The 13,506-nt window shown below is 48.8% G+C and overlaps 1 protein-coding gene across 1 annotated transcript in view; it reads right to left on the bottom strand.

The window, feature by feature from the left end:
• The window catches only part of CSMD2 (CUB and Sushi multiple domains 2), a 161,582-nt gene that overhangs the window by 110,162 nt on the left and 37,914 nt on the right, over window positions 1–13,506 (bottom strand). Inside the window, 6 exon segments of the mRNA XM_055704884.1 lie at window positions 4,933–5,049; window positions 5,304–5,492; window positions 5,857–6,044; window positions 6,749–6,887; window positions 9,503–9,697; window positions 11,898–12,224. Coding sequence (XP_055560859.1) covers window positions 4,933–5,049; window positions 5,304–5,492; window positions 5,857–6,044; window positions 6,749–6,887; window positions 9,503–9,697; window positions 11,898–12,224 — 1,155 coding nt within the window.

The raw sequence follows: 13,506 nt of genomic DNA on the forward strand, positions 1-13,506 counted from the left end.
ACCGCCAAAAATAAAAACCACAACAGATCCACCCACAGAAAGAAGAGACAAATACAGGGAAACCCGTTTGTCCCTTCTTCCAAATTCAATTTCAACAATTTGAAACATTCCGGTGAGAAGGCTGTGACCTTGCTGCATTTGTAAACGAACAAGAAAGGAGTAAAGGGTTACTTAAAGTATCCTTCACACCTACCGACACAAAACAGTAAGTACTTCAGGGTTTTGCAAAAGCCTCTAGCTAGGTGATTTTTCATGCTGGAATTCAAATGCAATTAGAAGCACTTACTCTCTGGAAAATAATTCCATCTTTGAAAAACAAAAAATGGCAGCGACAGCTTTCAGGCTGCAAAGCAAGGCAGGATCTTCTATCAGAACCCCTGTCACATTATCGTCGCACGAAGTTAACAAGCTAAAGCGATGCCTAGCAATAAAAAAGCCTCTTTGCATTTATATGGCTTCTTTCATCCGAAGATCTTCCGAGCATCGAAGGGCAGCCCCCCCAGCCCCAGCTCATGCTGATTCGGGCTTTACGCTACTCATAACCCCGCTGAACTCAACAGGGCTATTTGCAGAGGAACAGGCTCCTCCGGGCAAGCACAAGAGCTGTAATCTGCCCCTCGTTAGTCACAGCTACGTCCCTACCTCCTCGCACGCCCCAGGAGCGGCCAGCGGCACGACCAGGTTATCTCATTTAAGCCACCGATTAGCACCACAGAGACCGCCAGCCTGGCGAGACCCCAGGGCTGCCCTGCTCCGCATCCCATCTCTGCCAAAGCACAGCATCAGCTGCTTCAAAAGCAAGCCCAGGAAATCTGTAAATAAGGATCAGAGGAATAATCTCCTCCTTGCTCCCCATTCCCCATTAATTTCTGGAGATCAGGATGAGACCAACCTAGAGATTGATTAAAGCTCTGGAGCATGAGATTTAATATCCATCCCAACAGGTTTTTGTCAGCATCAAATTATAACTCTGAATATTCCATTTATCCTTATGTCTATTCAATTTCTTTTTGAAGGTTTACTGGTCACAAGCAAGTAGTTCCCTTCCAAGAAATGAAGGTCAGAGAGGCTGGGAACCAACACAAAGCCGTTCCCACAGGGATCACTGGACTGGGAAGAAGCAGGGCACACAGTGGCATCTCAGCTGCCCTCCTCCCTCCTCATCTTCATCCCCTCACAGCAGCTCATTTCATTGTGCCGACCCCCCGCGTCCCGGGCAGAACTGTTTGCGTGACCCACCGCTCAGCGATGACCAAGAGCAGTCTCGACTTTGACAATTCCCTCCTTACATCCAGATAAATACTACATGGAGCTTGGCAGAGAACGTTTAGCTCCGCTCTTCCCCCCGCAAAACTCCACCGAGGCAGGAAACCCAACGGTTTCCCAACGTTTATTATTCTTACCAACAGTACAGTCAATTGAAAATAGATATCGCCTGGTTTTTCCTGAAAACTTGGGGAGATGCAACGAATGCAAAACGCCTTAAGCGTTCCCTGGTTATCAGCTGACAGCAGATTTATACCCTCGGTTTTACAAAACCTGATCCAAGCAACAGCAACGCTATCACTCGCCCGAAATCGGCACGCCGCCAGAGGAACACCGGCACTATCCAGTTCCCAGATCCAGCAGGACAGCCCCCAGCTCCAGGATTTTTAGGATAACAACTCCCATCCCAAGGCACGAGGTCTCTCCAGCAGCAGAGCTGGTTAAGGGCTGTGTACCTGGAGCCATAACGGCAAATTATAAACTCATTTTAAAGGATTTGTGACTCTGATTAAACCTTTGCTGTGGTCTGAAATTTACAGTGGCACAAAATGTCTCTGCAAATGCAGGGTTGGGGTTTTTTTTCCCCATTCTCTGTGAAAGAAACAGCCAAACAAATTATAGGGAAAAGAAATCACTTTGAAGTCCTTAGATTAAAAATAATAGTCTCTCTTTAAGTGCTTAAATACCTTTAAAATTAAGCTGCTTTTAAACTCAAATTGTACAGCTCGTGAGTCCATAAAGTAAATCAGTGTCTGCAGTCACATAAAAATAACTATTATAACAACCAACTTGTTTCAATTAGGGGACTCGTGTGCTGGCCACGTGTGAGATGTTCATAAAGATCTGGGAGTGAATAACTTGGAGAGTGGGTTTTATGATGCCGAGCTTTCCTGCTCCGCCACCGGCTCGGGGGAACAGCCCGGGGGACTGGGGGGCAAGGAACAGCCTGGGGGGCTGGGGGTACCAGCCCTGCTCCAGTCTGGTTTATAGGAACCCAAAGATTTCCCAGTCCTGGGGCAGCGCCACGAGCCCGGCGTTGGTAAAGGCGTGGGAAACGTCAAACCAGAACAAGGAAAATCAGGTACAACGGGGAACGTTAGGTCGTGTAAATACATCCCCTTCTCACAGCAGTATTGTTACAGCTGCCGGGTTTAGCAAGCACCAAATTTACCGGGTGATCACGGATGCACGCGGTGGTCCCCAGGAACAGGGAGCCGAAGGGCAAGGACACAGCAGAGGGGGACGGCTCCGCACTGCATGTGCGCTGCTGATGCCATTACCCCAAACGGGCTTCGGTTACTCCTATTTTTGAAAAAATCCTGTTCTGTTTTCCCAGGACTAAATTGATTCCATTTTAGTGGCTACCGCTCTGCCTCAGTATCACACTGTTCCGCTGCTCTTTGCTGAAGAACGAGAAGAAACGTTGCAGGAATGCTGAAAAGAGCTGGGAGAAGCTTGCTGCAAGGCACAGCGGTTTCACACAGTGACAGCCGGGGAAGTCAATCACCGAGACAGAACGTTGTTGCAAGAGAAAAGATGTGTAGGTACGAGTACGCACGCTCCCACCAGCACGACCCAGCATCCAAACACATTCCAACATCTTCCAGAAAACATCAGGGAAAAGGACGTTTTCTTTGCTCGTCTCCTTCCATCGCACCGGCAACCAGCCAACCCCCCGGACTACAGGGCTTTCCTGACACGCAAGGTGGCCACGTGCCAGCTTGTTGTAACTACGTCCTCCATCTATCATCTCCTCTCACCCTAACCCTTACCTGGATGTGGAGGTTCCCTGCACCCTCGCAGCCCAGAAAGCCCCCCACGTGCCAGCAGGGGGGCTCTGCCACGCTGCTGTGGCTCAAGGGCACCTGCAGGGAGAGGGACCCCACCGTGCACCGCAGCTCACTTCTAACGAGCTCCTGGAGAACAGCCCTGAAGGAAGGATACCAGCAGGGTAAGGAGAGGGAGGGATCGAACGGAACACAGTACGAACACACTCCTTTCATGAAGGTGAGAGATTCTTCTACACCAAACACTCAACTTCTTTGCTCGGAATCTCACCCTCGCCTACCCAGCACAACCTGATCGGTAAGAAGAGCCAAAGCTCTTGCCTAAAAGGCCTCCAAGTTTTCACTACAGCTAGCTGGATTTACAGAGCAGCTCACAGTTTGGTTTTCTAATCTCCATCATCTGCAGCCAAGGCCAGAATTTTGGAAAAAGCTGACAGGCTTCAGACCGCTGAAGGTAGGACCAGCTTTGCCAAGAGCCGAACACCCAGCTTGTGTCAGTGTGACGGACACGGTGACACGGTCCGGTCCAGGATGCTCAGATCCAGGATGCTCAGATCCAGGGCTGAATTCTTTTGATGATCCAGAACTGCATCACACTGAACGGCTGTAAGGGCTGCACTGTTCCCTGCACTACTGAATAGCCACAGCAGCATCTTTTACAGGACAGGTGACAAAAAGCCCCAACACTTACGCAGACATATCCCTACTATTTAAAAATACCCCGTGTTTTTTCAAGCCTTGCTTAGCTTGCTTAGAAGACTTTCTTCTGATGCTGGCATAAAAGCCCACAGGCCATCAGAGTTGCACTTTCTCATCTAAAAGCGTGCCTGTTTGCTGTGTGGTGCTCAGCTTGGCTACAGGATAATGCGGTGTCTCGTCAGAGAGCTGCATCCGAGGCACAGTGGATTAATGAAGAGTGGATTGCTGCTACTCAACAGAATACTTTTCACAGCATGCGATGGTTCCCTTAATGCACTGTGCAGTTCATTGACAAGTTTATTCGCTGTAATACAAATGGTATTTGCAAAATTGGCTGATGATGGCTCCAGTCATGCTCGTATCCGCTACGACGAGACCGTTATATAAAGTTACATAAAGGATTTATACCCTTTGTGCTTACCTCAGGCAGATACAGACTGGATCAGGTGAAATTACCTCCTGCCCTCGTGCATACAACTTGCTCTCTAATTGCAAATGATACATTTGCTTCAAATTTTCCCCCAAGACACAAGGTTGGCCTGTGTGCGCAGGAGATTGGGCTGAACAGGTCTGCACTTTGCCTCTGTGCTGGCAATACCCCAGGCTAGCGGGGAAACGAGAGATGAAGAAATAGGACAGAGCTGGGAACCAAGAGCCCGAGTTCTGTCCTGTGTCTGGAAATGATTTACTATGCGCTTCCACTTCGCTGTCGGTAAAATGTTACAGAGATAGTGATCCAGCACCGCAGAGAAAAATAAGGCAGAAAGTACTATCAAGTACTAAACGCTACTGCAGTGTGTTGGTGGCAGCTCCCCTTTCCCCTGGGTGACACTAGTGGCAATGCCAGGTACCCAACCACCTTCCCAGAGGATAACGCTTAAAGGTCTGAAACAGAAAATAACACCCAGCACAGGCTCGCAGATCTGGGGGGTGACAGGACCACCTTTCCCTCTTAATCCTCTCCACTGTAAAACGATTAAGAGATGTAACACCAAAAAACTCTCTGCATCATGTCCAGAGGCAATGTTTGGGTGGCAGCAAGGACGGCAACTGGCCAAGCACGTGGGTACCCGTCATCACGGACAGACGAGCTCCTGGTGCACACGGGGAGTGCTTGTCTCCCACTGACCACCATCCCTCAGTCCATCTCTAAACCCACTCCAAGCTAAAGGTTTCTCACCTTTCCCATGTGATGTTTCTATTGTCCACGTGCAGTTCAAGTTATTTGGATAAAAATCAGGGAAGCCTGGGGATAAGATGGTACCACTGGAACCATGAATGTAACCTCCACATAGGGCTGGGTGAGGAAATAAAAAAAAAAAAAAAAGAAAAAAAAAAAAGAAAGAATTAGAATTAAATAATTCAAACCCTATCAGCAGCTGGAAGAACATCAGTTCTTCTGAAAGTCAAAACAAAGCCCAACCCATCAAAGCCAAACAAAATGCACAGATCAAGCGGCATCGCCAGCTTTACAATTGCAGCTTTGCTTTTGCAGCAGACGTGCAAACGAAGCGTCTGCCACCTCCTGCAGCTGCAACCTGCACTTCTCACCCTCGCAGCTGGGCAGCGGCCGGCTCCACTGGAAGTTCGGCTCACACTCCAGGGCTTCTCTGTCACTCAGGGTGTAGCCTGAATCACAGCTGAACGTCACCAGTGCTCCCACGTAGAAATCATTCCCATGACGCTGGCCGTTCACCGGGATGCCCGGATCCAAGCAATGGTCCGACTGGAGCTTCACAGCTATGGCAAACAAACCCACCCGTGTCAGAGCACTGGGAGGCTGCTGCGGGTGCAGCCACGAGCCTGGGGGAAAGCTCTGCTCCCCCTCTGAGCGCAGGCAAAGCCGTACTGGTCATCCCCAAAGGCAGAGGGTGAAACGGACAGGGGGACACAACTCCGCTTCCTAAAATCAGCAATAGTCTGTAGATGCTAAAATAAAACCTAAAATCTCGATTATAACCGAGAAGGGTCAGAAACCAGAACCTGCTACTTCCCTGGCAGCAGCTTCACGCCCCCCGGTCGCTGGCAAAGGGAAGGGTGAGACCCCTGAGCGAGGGCACCGCATGCCGGAGAGCGCGTAATGACATTGGTGACTTGCACTTACTTTCATATCGGATCTGAAAGCCTATGTCCGAGTGGCTTTTGTCAGTGGTGAAGAGGAGGTAGAGGTAGTTGCTGGTGCTGATGAGGAACTGGGGCACCTGAGTCCCATCATAGACACCTATCAGCGGGGAGGAGTAAGACCGGCCATCTCGCACCTCCAGGGTGTCGTAATTCACCTCCGTCTTAAATCTGAAAGGGACGCAAGAATATGTCTGTGAAAAAACAGCAGTGCTAATTCTGCTTCGTCGCGGTGCTGAGCATGCTCTAACACCCAGGAGGCAGCACAGGCCACCGGGCAACACGCGGGTTCTGCTTCTACTGCCTGAGCATCGTACTGAGAACATGGCATCCCCCCCTACGCGCTTCTGTTTCTTTCTGATCCTTCACCCGCTTCATCTGCTGACACCAAAAAGTCTTTGCAGCAACAAGCATCTTCCGCTGCTTGAACACTCAGCTCAGCTCTCGGACACAGCCCCAGGCTCGGGGAAAGCACAGCCCTGCTCCGACAGCCAGACCCAGGGCCAGATCCTCCCTGGTGCTGCTCCCTGGCAGGCTGAGCATGGGGGAGCGCAGCCCCCCAAAACATCTCCCATGCCTGCCTAAAACAGCCCTGCTAATTAGCAGGCGTTAGTCAAGAGAAGAAGGGGAAAGAAAAAAAAAAAAAAAAAAAGACTGTTTTCCATGATTTCTTCTCGAATGTTAGGTGAATTGTAATGCCTTGCCAGGAGTCAATTAAAAAAAATAAATAAACAAAAAGAAGGAGAGCTCCTCGCTGGCAAACACAACTGAGCAGCTCGTACCCTTTTCCTCCGGGGGTGGCCACAACCCAACGCTGCTGGAACCACCGCAAACAACCCCAAACCAGAACCTTTTGAGAAGCCCAGGGTGAGCACCTGTCAAACGTGATCTTGATGGGGTAGCCCGGCTGGGCTTCTATGACCCACGCGCAGCTCAGCGAGTCCTTGTAGAAGCCAGGCCAGCCGGGGGACAGGATGGTTCCGCTGGGCGCTGTCAGGTGGCCCCCGCAGGGCGCTGGGGACAAGCAGAATGGCACAGTTCAGGCGAAGAGCATCATGGCAAGCAGCGGCACGGTGGGACATACCCCCCCGCCAGGCAGCACTGGCCCGCCAGGCAAGAGCTCTCATGCACTTTTGTTTCTCGCGTGTTATACAGGTGTGTGTAACTGTATATATACAGATTTATAAATATATATATATTTATATTTATTTACCATTCTATTTAGACAGCACTTATTCTCACCCCTAGACCTTCCTCACAGGGAAGATAAAGAGCATGGGCTTGAACCTGGCCCAGCAAAGCTGCTGTCCCCCCACCGACGAGTCAGCCCGTGGCAGAAGTCACATCATCACCGCTTCTCTATATGTATATATACAGCTGTGTATAATTCTGTATATATACAGATATACAGAACCAGATGGAAGAACAACACCAGCTGGTGAGAAATGGCCTTTTCAGCTTAAACTGAGGACGTAGCAGCCTGCTGCTGTCTCTGTGGGAGTCAGTAGCCTGACCTTGTGCAGTGGCTCTAAGGGGACAAGGTATAATAATAATTATTAGATATAAAAGCAGAGAAAACTGCAAGGTCAGTTTGCATTTCAGCAGCGGCAGGTAGCAGAAAATCTTTCATATCTGTGGTAATTGAGTCATGTCTTTTCTACCACCAGGGACATCACAAGACTATGGCGTTTATTCCACATTGTGGTCCCTTGTGCCACCAGCAGAAGCTGAAGGCATATTATTATCTTTTCTGGAAAAAGGATACTAGATCTGATGGACCAGAGGTATAAAATCCTATAACCCTAAATAACTGCAGTGTATTGTCCTCTAAAAAATGAAATTGGATGGAAAAGTGCGTCTGCTTCTGTGAGTTTGCGCTCCCCCTGCTCAGCACTTTGCAGGATTCATCACCCAGGTGCTTCTTCATGTCCTGCTAAGCCACCGGTGCGGGTCACCTACGTACGTCTGAGCCTAAACCCCCTCGCTGCTCATCTGAAGGATGCCAGATGAAAGTCAATTGATCTCAACTGGATCCAAACCAATTATTTTTGAACAAGAAGCTCCTTTCTACCCCAAAACTACAGAATTTCCTGCCAGGACTTCTATCAGTCTTTCAACTCTTCTTTTAGGTCTCCTTCTTTCCCATTAATTTTTCCAAGCACTGCACAGTACTTTAGATCTATATACTTCCTCCTTGTTTAAAAAGGCTAATTAAAACGTACACTTAACTGAGTGCATACTGAAGGGTGAGTCAAAGAAATCACCACTGTGATCACAGAGGAAAAAAGCCCAAGTTAATGGTGTAAGGTTATCAAAGCTTCCGAAGCTAAGAGTTGATTAAAAGTGTATTAGCTCATATATGTTTCCCTTCTACGCTTAAAAATACATAAACTTAAAGGCTCGTGCTTGTGAAAGTAATGGAAACCTTGAATCGTCAAACCTACAGACATCTTATTGTCAGCTGCTTCCAAAAGAAAAATTATACAAGAGCACTAAAAAGCCCAGCTTACTATATAAAAGTTATTGAGCACAACTGATACCTTCCTCTTCTAGTCTGAAAGACAAAGGACTAGATTGCGCGATTGCTGCTGCTCATCCGCTTGAACAATGCATGACCAACTACTGACATTATTTCTCACTATTCCAGTACTATTTCTCAATAGCACAGTACTTATTATTCCAATTGCTGTAAATACCAGTGCAGGGCATCGCTTTCCTGAGAACAGAGGGCAAAGGGAGACTTTTCACTTCTAATGAGCTCCTTCTTCACTTCTTTTTTTCCACAGTAGAAGCTTTAAAGGGTTAGGAAAAAAAGCTCTGAAATCTGTGTCAAAGCCTTTCGTTCAGCCCACCCCCCAGATTGCTGGGTGGGCTATCACAGCCGTCGTGGCAAAGGGATGTAAATGCCAAATTTCTGGCTCTCGACTGCCAGCGTCCATGAGACAGGACTGATGCACCACGCTGACAAAGACATGCCGACGGTACGTGTACGTGTACCAACGTTTGCAGCTGCGAGTTCGCTTTTCACAGCAAAGATCTGTACCTTTTGCCTCCTTCATAATTCTACAGATTTTACATGTATCAAAAATCAGGAGAGAAGAAATATCGCCCTGTACCTTCCATCCTCTGTTCTTTAATTCCCTTTGTGACAAGAGTAGCAGGGAAGCTTTTAGTCATCAGTCAATCAAAGCCTTTTATTATTGTCATTAGAAAAAAATACCTGTTGCAACCAGAACTCGGCTAATGAAAATAATCCCCAGTGTTCGTTTCACACAAAAATAGGAAACAAACCAAGTTCAGTGCTCAGTGATGACTGGACTGGTACCTTCCCCTAAGCAAACTCTTCTGTGCAGATGACACCTTCCAGCGATTTGTAAAAGCCGTAATGGAGAAGCTGAGGGTAAGAACTGAAGTCCAACAGTCCTTTGGCTCTAAGCAACAAATGCCTCCGCCCATATGATGGCAAAAGGCTTCCTACAGAGCCAACGCCATACACCATCGCTACGGGTTATCTGACTGGAACCTAAACAGGACTCTTATCCTTTTTCCCAAAAGGCTGCAAACACCAGGGGCTCGCCCTCCCTCCAGGCTGCCCGTGCAGACTAGTAGGAAAGACGGTCAAACGGTACCTTCACATCTGAGCACTGCATTGTTCCAGACCACATTGCCTTCCTTCAGGATGCAGGTGATGGTTTCTGAGCCGTGGGTCCGAATGAAGCCCTCATCGCACAGGAAGGACACCGAGCTGCCGAGCTGCAGGCTGTCCCCAAAGCGCTTCCCGTTCACCGGCACGCCAGGATCAGGGCACTCGTTATGCCTGAAGGCTAAGAAGGAACGAAAAGAGAACAGTGAGTAACTTGTTTCCCCCTCCTCTGTCCAATTCAGAATTAAGTACGTTGGACCACAAACTTGGGAATTAATATTTTCGTGGGTTTTCTGTGTAGGCAGCACTTATTCTCGCCCCTGGACCTTCCTCACAGGGAAGACTAAACAGCCTGGGCTTGAACCTGGCCCAGCAAGGCTACTGTCCCCCACACGGATGAGCCACCTGTGGCAGAAGTCCCGTCGCCACCGCTTCTCTAAACGGCTAAGGCACCAGGTATGTGTCCCCACCACTCGGCTTCCCAGCTGGCTGAAGTCACTGAGGTTTTTCTGTTCCCTCCCCCTACTGCAAGTGCTCATTTGCAACCTGACAGAGGAATTACAGGGATTAAAAGATGAGATTAAAACCGTTTGCATCCAGGGGGTGCTGAGATGAAGCAGGAACAGGGGCCAGAAATGAGCCTGCAGAACAAAATGATCTCCTTAACCATCTCTCAAGCATGAAAACACACAAATACTCATAACGGAGGAAGATTTCTAAAGATTCCGCAGTGCATGCATCTGCATAGAGGGAACGTAAATTAACCATTAATGAGACAAAATGAAAGCTTTAAGGCTCTGCAGTTAAAAGTAAGGGTCCTCTCAGCACGCTCTGTGACCGACTGCCACGTAGCCCCTGACCTCACTTGTCATCGTTCCTAGGACGAAACAAAGGACTCGCAGCAATTGCCTTTCTAGGTGTTGCAAAGCCGCACGTGGACTTGCAGCCCCACGGCTGTTTAAAGCCCTGCCCTTTGCCAGCAGCTAGAAACCAGGCTGGCCAACAACCAGAAAGCAAGCCTATAACCTTAACTCCCCATTAAGTGCATAATTATGTGCTGTATCTTCATCTGCTGGGAGGTGGTCTTCAGAGATGAGCAGTGTATTAATGATTAAAGCCTCCAGATTAATTACACACACATGCTTTTAGTATCTTTAATGCACCTGACCAAATTCATACGAGTTCTGGATTTCTGACAAAGCGTTGTTACTCTTATAATATCTTGTTATGTGCACTGCTGAGGGGGAAAACACAGGCTGCATCTGTTCCTCATGCTCCGTATCCATCCCTGGCAGCGCTACATCGTCTCCTCTCTCATCCCTAAACTGAAGGGAGGGATGGCAAGGTCTCCGAGAGACTCGGGAGCTCCCTTTTGGTAGTTCAAGCAGTCAGAACAGATTAACTCACGCATACGTAAAGAGCCATTTACAACAACAAAAATCTGCTTTTAAAAGTGTCTTCCTACAGGGGACGGCCGCAACTCCCAACGCAGGTGGGTCAGGGCTGGGAGCTGCGTGCTGGCGGAGAGCACCCGCGTTTCTGGACGAGGTGTCTCGGTCCCGGCTACGTGATGCCACCATACCCGAGCTACTCCATCGGATGAGCCTCCAGCCTGCGGTAGTGTGGCAAGCGATTCCATAAGACCTCCAGTTTATTTTTATTTATTTAGTTAGTTTTAGTTTTAAATAGAGGATTTGCAATCATAGCTAGAAAGGCTATTAATTTAGCTGTGCCACTAAAGGCTATTACAACAAAGTCATTTATCAGTTCTGCTGAATAGGTTTAATAACGCTCTTTAGAAAATTATAGGACAATACGAGGATAAAATTACCGTAGCATTCATTTGAGATTTGAAGACTGGACTTAACGTGAGGCCCAAAACTATCTGCAGGGCTTTCAAGGCTTTCGATTGTAAGACATTGCTACGTATTTTCCTTTATCTTGCAAGCCTTGCATGCTTTCACGTGTCCGCTGACAAAGACAGTGCTGCCTGACGAACCCAACCATCCAAGACCTAAGAGCTCTTCCTGATGTGCACCGAGCTGTCCGCACCTCCAGAATGGGGTTAAACCCCCACCACACAGCGAGCTGCGGGCTGACGGGAGATCCCGGGCTGCTCCGTGGACAGATAAACCAGGGCCAAACTGGTTTCCCTCACCCCCACCGGCCAACACAAACTTACAGCCAGGAAGAACCTGTGCAACCAGCTCTAAGCTCGACACCAATCCTCGATTTCCCAACTGCAAATCCAAAGCGATCCCTAATTTTCAGGCTTACTCTGGAACAGCAATGGTTTTAGCAGGATCAAGCTCTTGCCTGCTAGTCTCCAACAAGAAATCAGAGTTTGAAACGAAAAGCAGAAAGAAGGATTGGGCACTTACTGGTGAAGGTTATGTTGAAGCCCCTCTTCTCCATGGAGTGGTCGGTCTGGAACTCCAGTCTGGCTACGTGACCGCTGCTGGTCAGGGAGGAGGGGATCTGGTTTCCCGAGAAGGTCCCCAGCACTGGAGATTCAGCAGTGCCACCGTCCTTCACGGCTAGGAAATCAAACTGGGGCTCCACGTCAAAATCATTGAAAGCCAAGTGAATGCGGCTCTCGGGTTTAGCTATAATTAACCAAACGCAGTGCAAGCTGCTTCCGTATTCTTCCGGGTAATTTGGTGACAGCACAATCCCAGATGGGGTGGTGAAGTTGAAAAAGCAGGAAACTGCAATAAGAAATCACCATCAATCATGCAGCACGGTGTTCCCACAAGCTGCTCCGCCACGTTTCCCCCTCCCCCTTAGCCCCTGGGCTGGGTGATTCCTGCAAATTCCCGATGGCTTTGCTTCTCAGAGACATTAAGGAAAAGAAGGGCTCAGTGCTCCATTCACTGCTAGATGTCAGTGATTTATTTCCAGGGGGAAGGAGTGACTCCAAAGCAGCCTCCAGCCCCGGCTGTTGTTGGGTTGCCATTCCCCAGCCCGGCACAGCACCTTTTCCAGCAGCACGCTCTGCGCCACGCAGCACACGTTTCTTTTACCGCGGCAAGAAAACGTCACTCAGGTGGGTGAGGATTTGGTATTTTGCAGGTGAATTCTCCTGCACCTCTCAGAGAGAAAGCCACACTAGAGCCAAATGCGTGACTGCAGCTAGCGCAGCGTAAATTTAGCATTCAACCAGTCAGGCTTTGTAGCATCATCTTCCATCGTGGCTACAAACCTGCGCATCCCACAAAACCCGCGGTAAGGAATCAACTGTGCTGTTGGCTCACGCAGACCTCCAGGCTCCTCTCCCGCTATCCGTATCCCAGCAATTCTGAGTGCAGCACAGACTTTTCAGGATTTGCTTAAGGAAAACTGCACGTCTGGCTCGCCTTGCCCTTTGCTAAATGCACTTTTCAGCCATGCTCCTCAACCGATGCGACTGCACCCGGGCAGTCCCACTGCACTTAAACTCCTTGCATTCAGACTATGCCCGTCCTATTAAGTACTTAATTTATTTGCATTAAATATTTGACCAGTACAGTCAACCCCTTTGCAAAGGAGCCGTCAGTCAATTTGCCTTTCTCTACCTCCTTGGGCAGCTGTTCAGACCTGTGCCAAACAAGCCCTGAAAAACGAAGGCTGCCGTTTGGTTTCGGTAGTGACTTTGCTGCGCTGGGCGAGGAACAGCTTCCAAGAACCTTCCCAAGCTTCCTCCAAGTGCCAGGAGCTTGGGACAACTCGGAGCAAGGGTTGGCAGGCTGGGACCTGCAGCCCAGGTGTAGGGGACGATCCCCTTCCCATTGGAAATAAATCACTGACTTCTGCTGGGCTAGCGTGTTATCAAAGAGAGGCATCAAACCGGACTGCCATTCCCATGAAAATAAGTAAAACTGGTCTTAAAATGAAGTTGAGGGGAAGAGTGCATATGAAAAAAAACATCTTTAGCTCTCCAGGGTTTTCAATATATACTGTATTTCAGCTGACAAGGTCCATTAATTTGAAAAAGCAAGGCTGTCTTTTAAG

The sequence above is a fragment of the Falco cherrug genome, chromosome 3 (genome assembly GCF_023634085.1).
Source record: "Falco cherrug isolate bFalChe1 chromosome 3, bFalChe1.pri, whole genome shotgun sequence".
In the NCBI taxonomy this organism is placed as follows: domain Eukaryota; kingdom Metazoa; phylum Chordata; class Aves; order Falconiformes; family Falconidae; genus Falco; species Falco cherrug.